Source organism: Platalea leucorodia (assembly GCF_965183815.1).
Source record: "Platalea leucorodia genome assembly, chromosome: 4".
Classification (NCBI taxonomy): domain Eukaryota; kingdom Metazoa; phylum Chordata; class Aves; order Pelecaniformes; family Threskiornithidae; genus Platalea; species Platalea leucorodia.
In genome coordinates this window covers 86975196-86992172 of record NC_138826.1, presented here as the reverse complement: position 1 = coordinate 86992172, position 16977 = coordinate 86975196, and the positions used below count along the sequence as shown (strand labels likewise).

General features: G+C 40.1%; 1 protein-coding gene across 1 annotated transcript in view; it reads left to right on the top strand.

The window, feature by feature from the left end:
• TRHDE (thyrotropin releasing hormone degrading enzyme) overlaps positions 1 to 16977 on the top strand; it is a gene marked incomplete at both ends in the record, with an annotated part of 209879 nt that overhangs the window by 118128 nt on the left and 74774 nt on the right. Inside the window, one exon of the mRNA XM_082309145.1 lies at positions 16540 to 16605. Coding sequence (XP_082165271.1) covers positions 16540 to 16605 — 66 coding nt within the window. The remainder of the gene's footprint in view (positions 1 to 16539; positions 16606 to 16977) is intronic.

Genomic DNA, 16977 nt, shown 5'->3' with positions numbered 1-16977 from the left:
GTTTGTGGTTTCATCAAAATCAAGGTATGATTCGTCATCTAATTAAGAGCTACAGAATTAGAGCTTTTGTATAAGAGAAGCTACAACAAATATGCTAAACTTTGGGTTAAGGACAGGAAAATATAAGGTTTAGAGCAAGAAGGAAATGGGATAGCTACCTTTTTTTTTCTTACCACTTTTTTCTTAATCTAATTACATGCTATCACTTGGCAGGTGGACTTTTTTCAGAGCAGATCAAGATAGCTTGGGGAGAAAAATCCCTTATATGTCAAAGAAAACAATCGTGTTAAAAAGAAGAAATAAGGTGATGAAGGAGAGTGGGGCTCTTTGTTGGATATTCTTTAACAATGCATATGAGCTGAAGCAAATGGACAAAGGTGCACATGATCCCTAACAGTTCAGCAAACCGTTGTGTTGAGGAGTCTGCAAGGAGGTAAAATTGTAGTAGAGGTGCTCAGTTTTACAGCGTAGATGGCTTTGGTGAGATTCATATCTGTCAAGAATAACTGGCCTGTTCCTATCACAGTAAATATACTGTGAAAGACCATTGGATTATAGTGTGGAAGTTCCACAATAAAACTGCAGCCAGGAGACTACCTAGTGAGGGTATGATTTTCTGGAAGCCCTTCAAAGACATATGATGTCTTGAATCATGTGACATTTTCAAACAGAAGATTTAGTAACAAAGACAGAACTTTCTCACTGTTTTCACGTGGCACTCCGTAGACAGAAGCAAAAGAGAACATATTTATATTGGCTGTAATGAGTAATTGAATAATGACAGTAGTAGCCACAGCTGGTAACACTTGCATTCGAGAAAGTCACAGCTCTTCTTTTTGTAGAAAATGTCTAATAAACCCTTCCTTCTCACAGTAGGTGATTTCCTTCTTTTTAAAAGTCCTGAGAGCTTTCATGATGTGCAAAGTTTCTTATATTCCAGGGAAATTCAAGAGGTGCACATCACTGAATGCCAGTACTGTTCTAACAAAGTGGTGTTGCTTTTCAGTCAAAAAGCCATTAATCAGCTAGGACAGTGATCAGAGTATGAAGAGGCTTGGTCAGCACCACTTGCTCTGATTATGTTTCTGAACTGCATAGATTGGTAGAGGAAGAAGCTGTAAGTTGGCCTTATCATTCAGTCATCACTCAGGGCTGTAATATGCAATATAATATTAGATCTGTGTGAGATTTTCATCTGTAGGCTGTTGTTCCTAATGTGTGTGCTTGAAATAGATGGTTACTTACATGACTGGTGTCACTGTATTACATTTCCTTGAAGGTTTTACTGCTTTATGGCAGGGCTCCTCTTCAGTGTTTTTTTTTTTTTTTTTCATTTTCAATATAGAGAGAAAGCCCAGTGATTGGAAGGTCTGCTACTTAGGTGTGTGTAAAGAGGCACCTCCAGCTCTGTAATGAGACATTTCTGCACTGGTTTATTTAAATTTTTCTTATATTTGGTTTGATTATTTTGGAGCCTCATCTCCATTACTGTACGTGTGTCAACACTGCATTTCATTTGCCATGTGGCAGCTCATTGATCACATAGATCTGTATCCTTTTGAACTTCACTTGCTGCTGTGTATGTGTTCATCACTCACTCTGATTTAGTGCATCATCAGCAGTTTGAATTAGTTACTGTAGGAATCTCTGCTTCTGTGATAAATTAACTACTTTTGTACTTTAGGCTTCACATTGTACATTTGGAAGAAGAACTTCCATACAGTGCTTTGGATATATGCTGTCTTTTTTGGTGCTGTTGAGTGGCCACTGTATTGAAACAAATTGGTCAACCTTTCAGAGGAGCTGTCTGGGGAAATGTGACATGCAGGCTGTTAAATACAGCAAGGTTTAGATTTCAATCACTTTTTACTATCATAAAGCTAGCTAGTTAGACTTTCTTTCATCCATACTGCTTAGTATTTCCTGCTTTTTAGACACCTCTGTTCATGCCTGTGTTCTGTTTGAATTGTGGCAGTCAATACGAAATCCTACCAGGAACTTTCTATGTGAAAAATAAAGCTCTAATGTGCTATTTTCCATATGGTTTGCCACTTCTGTCCAAGAATCTAGTCATACAAGAAGTGTATTCATCTATTTCCACAGTATTGTTTTATAATCTATTTTTTACATAGTATATTAAACAGGTTTCAGTGTACCCTTTTTATCATACCTATTTATTATATCTTTATTCCCAGTTCACAACAGTTAGCTGTGTGCTATTGAAAATGAGACATCATTAGGGACTTCTTAATAGAGTTTTCTGTAAGAACAAAAAAAGTCAGGCACCTTAGGATCAGGCTCAATGAAGCAATGAGCTGCAATGCTGTCCCTGGATCAACAGTGCTCATGGAACTACCTGGAGTCTTCCTCTGCTCAGTGGGAGGATGTAACTTCTGCCACCAGGCAGGAACATCTTTACAGCTGGAGTACCTCTGGTGTTGCAGGTCACCTTGCTGGTGCATTAAAGTAGATGTTGAGTGAAGTACTTTTCAGCTAATTCTGCACCCACCTCCTCTGGTTTAGAAGAGCACAGAGTGTATGACCTTCATGAACATCAAAGTATCACCATGGGCATACTGGCTATGACCTGTCCTTAAATTAGTTGCTACTGATCCCTTTATTTTTTAAACTGTCTGACTTCTACTGACAGTTGTCAACAAGACAACTTGACAATGATGTCCTTTAAAGCAGGACGTAGGAAGTCATAGGAAATCTCATAGGAGCTGACATCACTGTTTTCTACACTGCATGTCATACGAGATTGATAACATCTTTCGCCTTTTCTGGCCCCTCAGCATTTCTCATGCTTCTAATTTACATCACTCTGGATTTTAGGTTTACATTTGTTAAATGACTTCAGTGTTATGGACTTTTTCTGTAGCTTTTTCCACCATGACTTAAGTAGGTCAGTAAAAGTTTACACGAGAAACTTCTGTAAGTTGCAATGTCACAATATTTTTTTCCTTTGAAAATGTTAAAGATGTACAGCATAGTAAGGGCCAGACTCGGATATCACTACTAAAAATGGAAGTCCTTCCTCTAGCTCCAAGAGTATTTGAGTATACTATGTGTATAGCAAAATGCTTCTGTTTAAAGAAAAAATGTGATTGAAGTTGCATAATTTAAATGTACAGTTATTGATAAATGCTAAAGTTAATTTTATCTTTGCATTCTTTTCCTTTTTTGTATGCACCTTAACCAAGATTTTTAATTATGCAGTTGCCCAGTGTTTTATACATAGGACAATGTCTGATTCAATTCACAAAGTGGACCATGCTAACTGAATTGTCCTTCTATTCAATAGTTCTCTGTATTTTTCATTTGCTTTGTAGCCCAGTGCAGCACTTTTCCCTCCCACGTGTCTTAGCACTTATGGATTGGAAGAGTTTATGTGTTCAAAGCACAGCTTCCACGGGCTTCATTGTCGGCTGTGAGTGCTCAGAGTGGCTGCAGCTCAGCCTCTAGGGGCACCAAGGTGGCCTCCAAAAAATGTCAATCATACAATTAATGTTGCTATAAATAAATCAGTGAGAGTGGAGTGCCTGCACATTTGGGGGGAAATTGGACCAATGTGATTAAAATAAAAAAGACCCATGAAATTTGGATATCTATTTTGAAACCCAAGAAGATGTTCTGTCAAAGTATTTAGCATTATAAACTATTTCAGATATTCAGAACAGCTTTCACATCGGGTTCAGTCACAGAGTCCAGCTCTGCTACAAATCAGGCCACAGGGCTGTACGTAATGCACCCACAATTATAATAGCCACCTGTCATGGCTGCTGGTGGCTTTTGCCCAATATAATATAGGTGCTGTGCAGAGAGAGCTTTTTCCTAAAATGCTGCACTAGCAGAATATTCCTGTTTGGTTATATTAACTCCTTTCCCTCCTTTCTGCTCTGCTTTTCATCCCCAGTACATTTGGATCAGATGGTTTTTTACCCCGGCTGTCGGGGATTTCCGAGAGAAGGGAGAGATGGGCTCTTCGCTTTCTGCTTCAGGGCCTAACCTCCCTCTGAGTTTAGGCAGCTGTGAGCCATCGGTACAGGGAGAGAGAGGGACTCTCTAGCTCCTAGGTCACCTGAAGTTGATCAGTGCTAGGAAAAAGCACGTTTCTGAAACAAGATCACTTTCCTTCTGACCTTTAGACCTCTGCTCCAGTGCATGGGGACAGCAGAGCTTTTCAAAGGAAAGAGAGACAAGAAAAAGTAAAACGTGGTATTTTTCCATACTTTTGTTCTGGTGTCGACTGAAATCTTGGAGAAGAATTCAGTCTGAGACAGACATTTTGAAGGCAAGATTTCAGCTCAAACAGTTACATTTTTCCCACATTGGGGGTCCCAGCAGGGAAAGTTAGAAAGAGTGATAATGGCAGGTGCTGCTGAACTTCAGTAGCTGGCGATGTCCCTAGTGTCCACGTTCAGAGCAAGGTTACAGTCGGTGTCACCTTCATTAGAGGAAGTCATGCTGTCCTTCAGCTAGGATAAAATGTTGCTTTATTGCTCCATTGCTAAAGCTTCTTACAAAAAGAAAAACAATTAGTATAGACACAATTAAATTAACTTGTTAAGTTTGTTTCCTCAGAACAGGATTGCCCTCTACGACAGTGTTACAATCAGTCATATTACAGATACCACATACGTGTTCATTTGGTGTGCTTTCAGTGAACTTCTTTTATATTGTTGCATGTGAAATTCAGTTATGACTATTTTCTCCTTAATTTTTATTATAGGAATTATTAAGAGGAAGAATGATAGGTATGAAATCTCAGATAACATCAGCGGGCTGAGTGGCTATTTAAGAAAATGTTTTCTTTTGGAATAAAATTATACTGTTTTCCTGATAGAAGCTCAGCGGCAACCTCGCCTCTGTTGCTATGAGGCAGCACAATGGACTTCACAGGGCGCTGGAAGTACATGTTTTGTGTGTGATTCTGCTGTCCTCGTGCAATCAAAATTTCCATTAGCTCTTTAGAAGTCAGTGGGGATATTTCCAGCACAAAGATTGCAGGATTGAACTCCTAGTTAACACTTAATACACATCGAAAATGAAATAAATCTACTTCTGTTCACCCTGGTGGAGGACATTCAGAAAAAAGCTGAATCCCTACTGGATAAAACATGCTGTCACCAAAATTTTCTTCTTCTTGTCTTTCTCTTCCTCCTCCTCCCTCTTCCTCTTTCTCTATGTACATTTGGTGAAGAGGGCTTTAAACTACATAAATCTGGTGAAGAAAGCTTTAAACTAAAGTTGCTCAGGGAGGGGAACTTCAATCCATCCCACCCCTACCTGTTGGATGCCAGTGCCAGGAATAGATGCCCAGAGCCTGGAGAAGGATCACAGGTCAGCAAGAGTGCACCTGAAGAGCAGCACAAAGGAATTCCAGCCAGTAAGTTGGCTTCATTGGGGGCCCAACTTAAATGCCTCTATGCAGATGCACACAGCATGGGGAATAAACAAGAGGACTTAGAGATGTGTGCATGCCTGCAGGGCTATGATCTTATTGGCATCACTGAGAAGTGGTGGGATGGCTACTACGACTGGAGTGTTGGAATGGAAGGGTACATGGTCTTTAGGAAGGACAGGCAGGGGAGATGAGGTGGGGGCGTTGCCCTTTATGTCAGTAACCAGCTGGAGTGCATGGAACTCTGCTTGGGGATGGATGAGGAGCTGACCGAAAACCTATGGGTCAGGATTAAAGGGAGGGCAAGGACAGGTGACATTATAGTGAGGGTCTGCTACAGGCCACCCAACCAGGAGGACCAAGCGGATGAGGCCCTCTATAGACAGACAGGAGCAGCCTCACGTTCATGAGCCCTGGTCCTCATGGGGGACTTCAACCACCCTGACATCTGTTGGAGGGACAACATGGCAGGGGATAAGCAATCCAGATTCCTGGAATGCATTGATGATAACTTCCTTCTCCAAGTGATAGAGAAGCCAATGAGGAGAGGTGCTATGCTGGACCTTGTTCTCACCAACCAGGAGGGGCTGGTGGGGAATGTGAAGCTCAAGGGCAGCCTTGGCTGCAGTGACCATGAAATGGTGGAGTTCAAGATCCTTAGGGCACCGAGGAGGGCTCACAGAAAGCTCACTACCCTGGACTTCAGGAGAGCAGGCTTTGGCCTCTTCAGGGATCTGCTTGGTAGAGTACCATGGGATAAAGGTCTGGAGGGAAGAGGGGCCCAAGAAAGCTGGTTAGTATTCAAGGATCACCTCCTCCAAGCTCAGGAGCGATGCATCACAACAAAGAGGAAGTCAGGTAAAAATGCCAGGAGGCCTCCATGGATAAGCAAGGAGCTCCTGGGCAAACTCAAACTCAAAAAGGAAGCCTACAGAGGGTGGAAGCAAGGACAGGTGGCCTGGGAGGAATACAGAGAAATTGCACAAGCAGCTAGGGATCAGGTTAGGAAAACTAAAGCCCTGATAGAATGAAATTTGGCCAGGGGCATCAAGGGCAACAAGAAAAGCTTCTATAGGTACGTTGGTGATAAAAGGAAGACTATGGAAAATGTGGGCCCTCTCCAGAAGGAAACAGGAGACCTGGTTACCCAGGATATGGAGAAGGCTGAGGTACTCAATGACTTTTTTGCCTCAGTCTTCACTGGAAAGTGCTCAAGCCACACTACCCAAGTCACAGAATGTAAAGGCAGAGACTGGGAGAATGAAGAACCGCCCACTGTAGAAGATCAGCTTCGAGACCATCTGAGGAACCTGAAGGTGCACAAGTCCACGGGACCTGATGAGATGCATCCGTGGGTCCTGAGGGAACTGGTGGATGAAGTTGCTAAGCTGCTATCCACCATATTTGAGAAGTCGTGGCAGTCCGGTGAAGTTCCCACTGACTGGAAAAGGGGAAACATAAGCCACATTCTTAAAAATGGAAAAAAGGAAGACCTGGCGAACTACAGGCCAGTCAGCCTCACCTCTGTGACTGGCAAGATCATGGAGCAGATCCTCCTGGAAACTATGCTAAGGCACATTGAAAATAAGGAGGTGATTGGTGACAGCCAACATGGCTTCACTAAGGTCAAATCTTGCCTGACAAATTTGGTGGCCTTCTGCAATGGGGTTACAGTGTTGGTGGATAAGGGAAGAGCAACTGATGTCATCTACCTGGACTTGTGCAAAGCATTTGACACTGTCCCTCACGACATCCTTATCTCTAAATTGGAGAGACGTGGATTTGATGGATAGACCACTTGATGGATAAGGAATTGGCTGGGTGGTTGCACTCAAAGAGTTGTGGTCAATGGCTCGATGTCCAAGTGGAGACCAGTGACTATCAGTGTTCCTCAGGGGTCAGTATTGGGACTGGTGCTGTTTAACATTTTTGTTGGTGACATGGACAGTGGGATTGAGCACACCCTCAGCAAGTTTGCCAGTGACACCAAGCTGTGTGGTGCAGTCGACAGTGGAGGGAAGGGATGCCATCCAGAGGGACCTTGACAGGCTGGAGAGGTGGGCCCATGCAAACCTCATGAAGTTCAAGGCCAAGTGTAAGGTCCTGCACATGGGTCGGGGCAATCTCAAGCACAAATACAGGCTGGGCAGAGAATGGATTGAGAGCGGCTCTGAGGAGAAGGACTTGGGGGTTTTGGTTGATGAGAAACTCAACGTGACCTGGCAATGTGCACTTGTAGCCCAGAAAGCCAGCTGTATCCTGGGCTGCATCAAAAGAAGCGTGGCCAGCAGGTTGAGGAAAGTGATTCTCCTCCTCTGCTCTGGTGAGACCCCACCTGGAGTACTGCATTCAGCTCTGGGGCCCCCAATATAAGGACATGGACCTGTTGGAGTGAGTCCAGAGGAGGACCACAAAGATGATCAGTGGGCTGGAGCACCTTTCCTATGAGGACAGGCTGAGAGAGTTGGGGTCGTTCAGCCTGGAGAAGAGAAGGCTCTGAGAAGACCTTATAGCAGCCTTCCAGTACCTGAAGGGGGCCTACAAGAAAGCTGGAGATGGACTTTTTACAAGAGAGCATAGAGATAGGATAAGGGGTAATGGCTACAAACTGAAAGGGGGTAGATTTAGATTAGATATAAGGAAGAAGTTCTTTACTATGAGGGTGGTGAGGCACTGGAAGAGGTTGCCCAGAGAAGCTGTGGATGCCCCATCCCTGGAAGTGTTCAAGGCCAGGTTGGATGGGGCTTTGAACAACCTGATGTAGTGGCAGGTGTCTCTGCCCATGGCAGGGGGGTTGGAACCAGATGATCTTTAAGGTCCCTTCCAACCCAAACCATTCTGTGATTCTATGATTTAAAGTTCAGATACTGTAGCTAGGCAGCATACAGCCATGTATGTAGTAGCATACAGCCATGTAGTAGCATACAGCCATATGTAAATGCTAATGATTTTTAAGATGTCTTTATTTTGCAAAATTAAATGCAGCTCTAGTGACTGTATTGTATGATGGTCTTTTGCACCATGAGAAATATTTGTTCAATTGATACAAACAACAAATAACTTATAAGCAAAGCTGAAGCTTCACTGTTACTGCTTTCCTGTCTGTTATTCATTGTTACCATACAAATGTTGCGGGTCATTATGATCTAGACACAGTGACATGCAAATCATACTTACAATAAGTTTTCTCGAGTGATTTATGGTGACCTTTTCATAGTAAGTAGCATTAATTTCTTTCATTTCTGGCGTTTCTATAGAAAAAAGTATTACAGAAAAGTACAGCTGAGATTTTTTTGCCTGCTTAGCAATCCGTGGGCATAGTTCAAGTTAATGCAGGAATGAGCAGCCAACCTGTCACAATTAGCAGGTGCCATCCAAATATGTCTGGAAAACATTCCATCATTTTTTGTGTGCATTAAAAATATATTTTTTGAACAATATCTGGTTTTAGGTTCAAATATATTGTACAACCAAACAAGGCAGAACTAAAATGAATGTACAAATTCAGTCAAATATATACAGTTCAATTTCAAAGAGTGCTTTATTTCTGTAAGATTTGTTCTTAGCTCAGTAGTTTAGTACCACTACCAAATAATACATCAAATATATTTTTCTTTAAAGCCAAGCTTAATATGCTAGCAGGTGTCTCACTGCACAGCAGATAGCATCAGACTCTGCTAGGCAATAACTCTGCAATCCTTCTAACTGTTCCCTTTAGACTTCACATGCAAACTGTTTTGCCACCATGCTGCAATTGCTATTGCTGTGTTTCAAAATGGAGCCTCCTTCCTCTTCATGTTAATAGCTAATACGTGAAGCTGAATTTTACAAGGGAAACGAACCTCTCCGTTTAATAGTTCTGATCTTTTAATAAGGATTCCCAGCAAAGCAGGATATATTTTAAAGTAGCTGGATGTTTGCCTGAATACAAATTTTGAATCTGTTTATATGCCCTATTCACATTGGATTCACTGTGTTGCAACACAGAAGATGTATTAATTGCAAAATTGTGTTTCTTACAGTGATTTGATTCTTTTCTCTTGTTGGAATGAAAATGACAGGACCATATTGATTTCAGCTGGGTTACTTCTGATTTACAGTACCGGTCTCTTATCAGCAAGAAGCAGGTAGAGCAAAGAAAGCAGTCCCATTGACTTAATGATGGCTCTTGCCTTCTCCTTTCTCTTGCTAGTTTCTCTTGTGTCTCAGCCTGGATGGCACGCTGTTTGGGACAGGATGCAGGTCCTATCTGTATCCTCTAAATGAATGTTACACTTCCAACACCGTGGGTGAGATATTCTCAACATTGCCCTAATTCTGCCCCCACTGAAATCAGTGCTAAAAATCCCATTCACCCATATAATGCCAGAAATATCAGTTCTGCTGATCTGATTATTGTTAGACCGTATGGGATTATTATGAATTACAAAGGAAAAAGGACAAAGTGAAATACTATAATTATGTGGCCTATTCAGCATCATTGGCTCTAGAGAAAATAAAGATTTATTTCCATATATGGTTCCAGTATCACTCTTCCTGATTAGTAGTTATAGCTTGCTGTTTGGATATAATGATTTAATTGCAGATATGACATGTTGACAGTGGATATTTTCCAGTTGCTGCTGATTGCGACCATTGTATTACTGTTGTGTGTGAAAAAAATCTAAATATACCTTTTGAAAATAAAGGGCTGGAATTTCAGCTGGTGTACATTGATGGGATTCCACTGATTTCCTTCCCTAGGATTTTATGCATTGACGGAGATAGTAGCCCAGGGAGAAGGCAAAACACAGCTGAAGTGAATACTTGCATGATGCCTCTTAAGTATATTGCACACCTCTTAGGCTTTTTTTAACTTCTTTTTACCTATTTGTGAGTTTGAGTCTAGAAGTTAGCTAAGAAATTCCTGATAGTGGATATTTTAAACACTGCTTTCCTGTGGTACTACGGTAGAATTATTGGGAGCATTGAAAATGTTACTTGCTCTTAAGAATTTTTAATTGCTTAATGCAGCTAATGGTAAAAATACAGGCTGGATAAATTAGCAATTGAGAAAGTGTGATTGTATATGGAGCAGATAAAATAATTCTTTTGTGTTATTATTTAAAGAAAAAGACAAAAAAGATTTGGAGAAGATTAAAAAAATAAAAAAAAAAACAGTCCTGTCTGCCAGGCCTGGACATCTTACAGGGACACCACTTTCAGAAAAAGAAGAGACAGATAGAATTACTAATCACTTAAAATAAGTTAGCCAATAAATCTCTATGTGGTAGAGATTCAACAGGTAGCTCCACTGATATGTATAGAATTATTAGAAATAAGGAGAAAAAAAAAGATTATCCTTAGCAGCTATATTCTTTGATTGTTCAAAGTGGTGTAAAATTCTAATTCAGAGTTTTATTTTTAATGCCAAGTAAACAAAGTTTAAGCTGTGTTTATACAGGGACACACGAAAGTTCATTCAAAGTAGCTGAAGGTGTGAATTGTAATTGGATTAATTAAGCCTCATTGTAGTCCCATGTGGGCACTTTCAAAACTGAAGTTAACTTAGTTCATTCATGATAGTGTTTTCATTGTGACTTGAAGTCACGGAGTTTAGTCTACTACAGTTCTGAATGACAGTGTCCATACATAAGGTTTAATGAAAGTTAACTAATTCACTGTAAAAATTAGCTTGTTGATGAGGAACAATACCATCAACCATTAGTTGGACATTTGAAAAGAACATTTGAGCATCGCTTTTAGAGAAATGCACTTCAGAATAAACTTTTTGTTTCCCTTAAATGTGATACATCGATAATCTTTCTCTTAACTGTCTTCTGAAATCACCACTGTGTTTGTTTCTGTCTGGTCTCTTTCATAATACTCAACACATACTTGGACAGGACACTGGCTTAGGAAACCACCATTCTGTTTTCCTCAATGCTGCCTCCAGCTGCTTGTTCCTATCCATGCATGGCCACTGAGTGCCACTTCATTTGTACTAGTGGAAGAGTTTGGAGTCCTTTTTGGTCAACTCGATCAAGGAAGGAAGGGTGTCCTTGGTGCAGAATGATCGATTTCCTTCCTATACAGGCCATTTCGGAGGTTTAGTTTGCAAAGTAGCCTCACAAATGGGGATGGGGACAAGGAAGAGCAGAGGTTGTGGAAGGTACTTAGTCTGGCTGTACCACCAAAGTGTCACCAAACTGTAGCTCAAGGGAGATGCATTTGATGCTGTATGTGTATATAAAACAGTGATAATTTTAGTACTAGGTGGGGACTATCTACACTGCAGGCGTGGCTTTACACTCCTTATGTGCTTGCTGTTTCAATATCATTTTGATGCTGTTTTTTTGTTATTGTAGGTTGAAATGCTTTTTTAGTTAGTTTAATTCTTGGCTCATGGGTCAGTGAGTAACTTCACTTTTTGTTGGAGGAACACATTTTCATGCAATAGTAGATTAAAGTATAGGAAGGATATCAACATTTTTGATCCTTTGGTAGAACTCCCTCATGAAAGTTAAAGTATATTCCATGACTCTAGTGTATTCTGTAGGTTGGCAGTTTCTGTCAAGACTGCCTGGAAGCAGTTTTCTTAGTAAAACTGATGTAGAAGGTGAAGAAGTTGCTTGGCTTACTTGACCTGGAAAAATCTGTTTCCAAGGTTTTTCTTGGCTGGCTTTGCAGTACTGCTTTGATAAGTGGTCTGATCACAGCTGTTCTTTCAATTTGGAGGTAGCTCTGCAGCTTGACTCACTGGTACAAATTAATTCTGACACAAATAGAGCTAACCCCCATCTAATTTGCCTTATACTACATTTACCATGACCAATAAGGTGAATTTACCTACTCCATATTTTGTACTCTACTGCTTATCTGACTGCTGAGGCAGGAGGGTGATCACTTCTCTTCCTTAAGGCTCTTTCTCAAGGGTTAGTCTGTTGTACAGCTGAAAAATACTGCAAACCTAGTTGGCTATTTTAGCTTTTCTGTTCAGTAGTCTTCCTCTCTTACGGGAATCTTCAGTTCTTTGTAGCTTGCTGGTAGTGCTTTACCACTGGTTCTCCCTCCCTCTTGTTTGTCACTCACAGTTGCAAACATATGCAGTACCTTCCTTCCTCTGACCCTTCCCCAAGGTTTTTTCTCTGAATGTTAGGCAATGTCAAGATAATATGCGAAGTGTGAAGGAAAGGGGGAAAAAAGATGGCATGTCAGTGAGTCAGCATCTGTCAGACGGTGTCTGGTGGCTTAAGGTTAAGTATACACATTTCTGGGAAAATGAACACACTGGATTTGGTAGCCGGAGCCTTAGAGCCTGATTTCCACCTGAACGAAATGTTTTTATTAGTAGCTCTAAGTCTTTGGTGAGTTACAGCAGTCATGTACAAAACTGTCCAACAAGAACAAATTGTAGGCTGAAGGGAGGAGGATGTGCACCCAGGAGCAGAAATACAAAAGAGGAAGGTAGAGGGAAGACTACGGTTTCCTGAGCCGTGAGAAATGAGAACATTCAGAGGAACATAGCCAAAAGAATTTGATGCCAAAATATTTTGCTACTTTTCTCTCACTCATCTTATATAGTGGAATTTCACAGTTATCTTTAGGAGAAAAAGTAAGTTATTCAATGTTCATCTGTTTCAGATCTCAGCGCCACTCATATAAGTCGGGAGCTGTTACTTCAGCCAACCAATCAACTTCATACAGATAAACTGAGAAAGGAGTTTGGTCCTAGAATTGATGTTTCAGTTCCTGGTTATAGATCTGAAGTCTCCCCTGAAAGTAAGATACATGTTTGGAGACTTATTCCCCCTTTACACTTGTTTAGCCTCTTTGCGTTTATCAGTCCCTACCTTTTATTAGTTGTGAGTGTTATCACGTTTGAATGGTGGGGTAGTTCATTTTTTCAAAACCAAGAGGCTCAATCCCTAGCAGTACTGAGAGAATGAAGATAGCAAAGGGATAAAAGACTTTTTCCTTTTAAATAATCTCCTTTTCTTAAAAAAGTCTAATACAATAAAAGGCCTACAAGCTTAATCAATACAGTGTTAGTAAAAACATCTTTGAAAATTCTTTAGCACTTTTCACTGTACTCCTGTTTCTACTACTGTTCAAGCTATCTGCTTCAGTAATTGAGTAATAAAATAATTTCAAAAACATTGAGCCTTTTATTTTCTTGCGGTGGGGGGTTAAGATTACTATTTGACAAAAAAATTATATTACAGTCTAAATCTGTTGGGATTTTTTTCAAGATCTTACGTTTTGATTGTGCAGTAACTGGACTTTGTTTTCATGGCATGACAGATTCCGTATTTTTTTTTTATTTGATGTTAAAATTTACTAAAACACATGTCAGAAAACCACATTATCTGATTAAATTCTTTTTTTCTTGATAGAGGTGAAGGGATCATATTCCGTTATTCTTTTTGGCAAAAAGAGTGGCTTCATGCTTTAATGCCAAGATGTTAAGAAAAATATTACAAGAGGATGCTTGCTGAAAATGTAAAACCAAATGATCATTTTCGTGTGTATGTTTGACTAATTTTCATGTTGAGCGACACTGCACTAGGGTCTGTGAACTCTCTTTGCTTTCCCCATGACAAACAGAAAGTTTAGAGGCGGTGTTACAGTGAAGGAGAAAGGGGGAGTTGTAGAAGAGCGCTCTTGAGTCTCGGGTGGTTAAAGAAGTTTCTATGCCATCTTTTCTCCTCACACATACTGTAGGGTTATAGCTGAAAGTTAGGAAGGTGGCTGAAGCGTATCTTCATGCTCCAGCATACTGCAGTTGATGGAACAGCTTTAGTAGGTGATAGACTTGCGAGTTTATGATGGGAAGCAGCCTTGCAGCCAGATGGTTCTGGGCATCTGTGTTTATGAGAAAGTGGCTTTAAGTCACTTTACCTCCTTTGGAGCTGTGCTGAATGCAGCGTAGATTCAGGCAGCTGTGTTTTCAGTGTCATCCTCCTTTTCTATTCTGTGGCTTGCATCTCTTCTGTTTGCTTTGGTTCTTTTCTGTTCAGTGTAAAGGCGAAGGGGTGGCTAATACTCCTGCCCTGGAGAATTACAGTGAATGAGAACATGTCTTCTGCCCCTTTGCAAGCTACTTAAGACTTAGATATGGGTCCCCAGGAGGAAAAATGGATTATATTCCTGCTTGTTCCATCCTTAGGACAGACAAGCAGGGTGTGTATAGATGTTTGGTTCCTATTTTAATACTTCCTGGGATGTATTTGATGCTGATATATATAAGCCTTTTCTCTTCCTTTTTAAGTTGAGTGCCTGTCTTTTGTTTTCCTTTGTGTGATAAACATATTAGATTGGAGAATAATAACTTTTTAACTGAGTGACGAGCTACATCTAAACCTCCCAATCTGTGTATTGGGAGAAAAAACAAAAGAAAAGGTCAGAAGCATTTCATCTCTTTGCAGTCTTTCTGAATGCAAAATGTAAAAGTCAAATTTAATGTCTAATGGTAGATTGGTAAACAGAATTATTGCCTGGATGGAGTAAATCCTCAAGTGTTCCACCCGTTTTATTTTGCCATGTAACGATTCTGAAAGCAACTCTCAGAAGGACCAATACATGCAGCATTTTTTAGTACTGCTTAGAATGCACATGTATATTTGTTGTTATTTATTTACCTCGTCCCACTTTTGTTTATTCCTATTTTAGCTTTTTAATTTGCAATTCAACTTCTTTAGCTTTGAAAGCTATTGAATATTTCACTGTGCTTTAAATGATGCTGTATTTTTAGACAAAATGGAAGCAGAGTGTGCTATAGGTGCAGCCTATATAATATTGTCTTTTTTCCAAGTTAGTCTCATGACATTGTTAAGACTCGGCATTGCATTTACAGAGTCAGTGTTCTCATTTAGCCTTCCTAGCCTATGATTAAATGGGAGTTGCTGCTTGTTGTACTATGAGTTGGCTGACAAAAGCTAAATCTGTCACAGGTGCGACAATTTGTGTGTCAGAAAATTTGCTCTCCAAATACTAATTATTCCCAAAGTATCTTACTTCACACAAAGCACAGATAACAGACTCAGCAAATTTGTCCCAGTTTTATCATTGTGCTGTGAATTAGGGTTTGTCTCCTACCATTGTGTGAAGACGGTAGAAATTCAAATGCAGGAGAACCCATTGATTTATGACCTCTGATGTATTTTTTCACTTAATTCTTCCAATCAAAATGCTTGAAATGTATGTTATTCAAATAATCATTGCTGAATTTCACTTCTGTAATTGAATGAGCTGTTGTCTAGGGACATAGGATGGTGGGAAACTAACAGTGTTGTCTCTCCAGATGTCATTAAAAATTGGAAGCGTTTTGTGTCTGAAAGGCCCAGACCTAACCTGGTCATATGCTTAAACTATTGATTTGGGAAGCCAATTTAATATGATGGTAGCTTATCAGGAATTATCTTTCTGGTTGCTATGGGAGAAGAATGGACCCTCAGTCATTGAAACTGTGGCTGAATACGTGAAACCATTCAGTTTATAACCTCCACAGACTCTGAGTCACGTCTGTCATGAAAACACACCTGTGCACAAGCATGGAGTTGGGTTCATGTCACCCCTCTTCCACTGCCTCCTGTCGTGGAGAGCCTTTGTGATAACCTGTTACAGCCCCAGTTGCCAGTACAATGTATTTTGACATTGAAGCACCAGGATCTCCCTAGATAAGAGTTTGTAGTTCAGGTAGGCTATTGCTCAGTTAAATCTTTTGTAACAAATCTAGCTGTCATCAGAGTGAGCAAATTTTTAACACTAGACACTGAATGACCTGCTAAAATAGCAACTGGAACTGTGTTTCAGCAGCTTCTCCTTTCATTGCCGAGAATTACCTAGGAACCACTTCTGAGATTAGACAAGTATTTTAAATGTATATTCAAAATATTTAGCTTATAAAGTGACTTACACAGAAAAGGAAGAGCACTGAATGCTGTAAATGAAATTTCTAGCAACAATTTTTGCATTGTAAACTAGCTTAAGAAACTGTTTATTTATTCCCTTAGGATGAACATATTGTATATTTCTAGATTTCTGACAAATGCAAACATTGATGTGATTTAAATTCTAATAGCAGTGATTCACAGCTCTAGTTGTTTGGCTTGTGTATAGCAATACTGATTTGTATTTTTATTTTATTTCTGTAGGACTATTTAACCATTCACAAGTATGGCAATGCAGCCAGAAATGATCTCTGGAACACATTGTCAAAGGTAAAATGCTTTAACCTATTGCACTGAGGGAGAAGTAGGAATTTACTGTGGTATTTTTCTTGGTTAGGTTAGGAGTGAATAGTGCTTATTGAGATCTTCAGACCCCAGAGCAAATATAAAAATTGATGCAAAGAAATTCCATTTGAGTTAACCTAGTGGCAACTTTAAAATATGTTTTTTTTGCAACATTTCTATTCTTTGTTATGTTAGAATATGTTTCTTGCTTGTGCTATGTCACTGATGTGCAGTAAACGATACTTCATGGAATCTGCTATACTTGACTTTAGTGGCAGCACGCTGAGGCCCATAAGCTGGAAAGCACATGAAAGTGCTGAGCTTTGGCATTTACATCAGGTGTGTTTGTGATTTTGT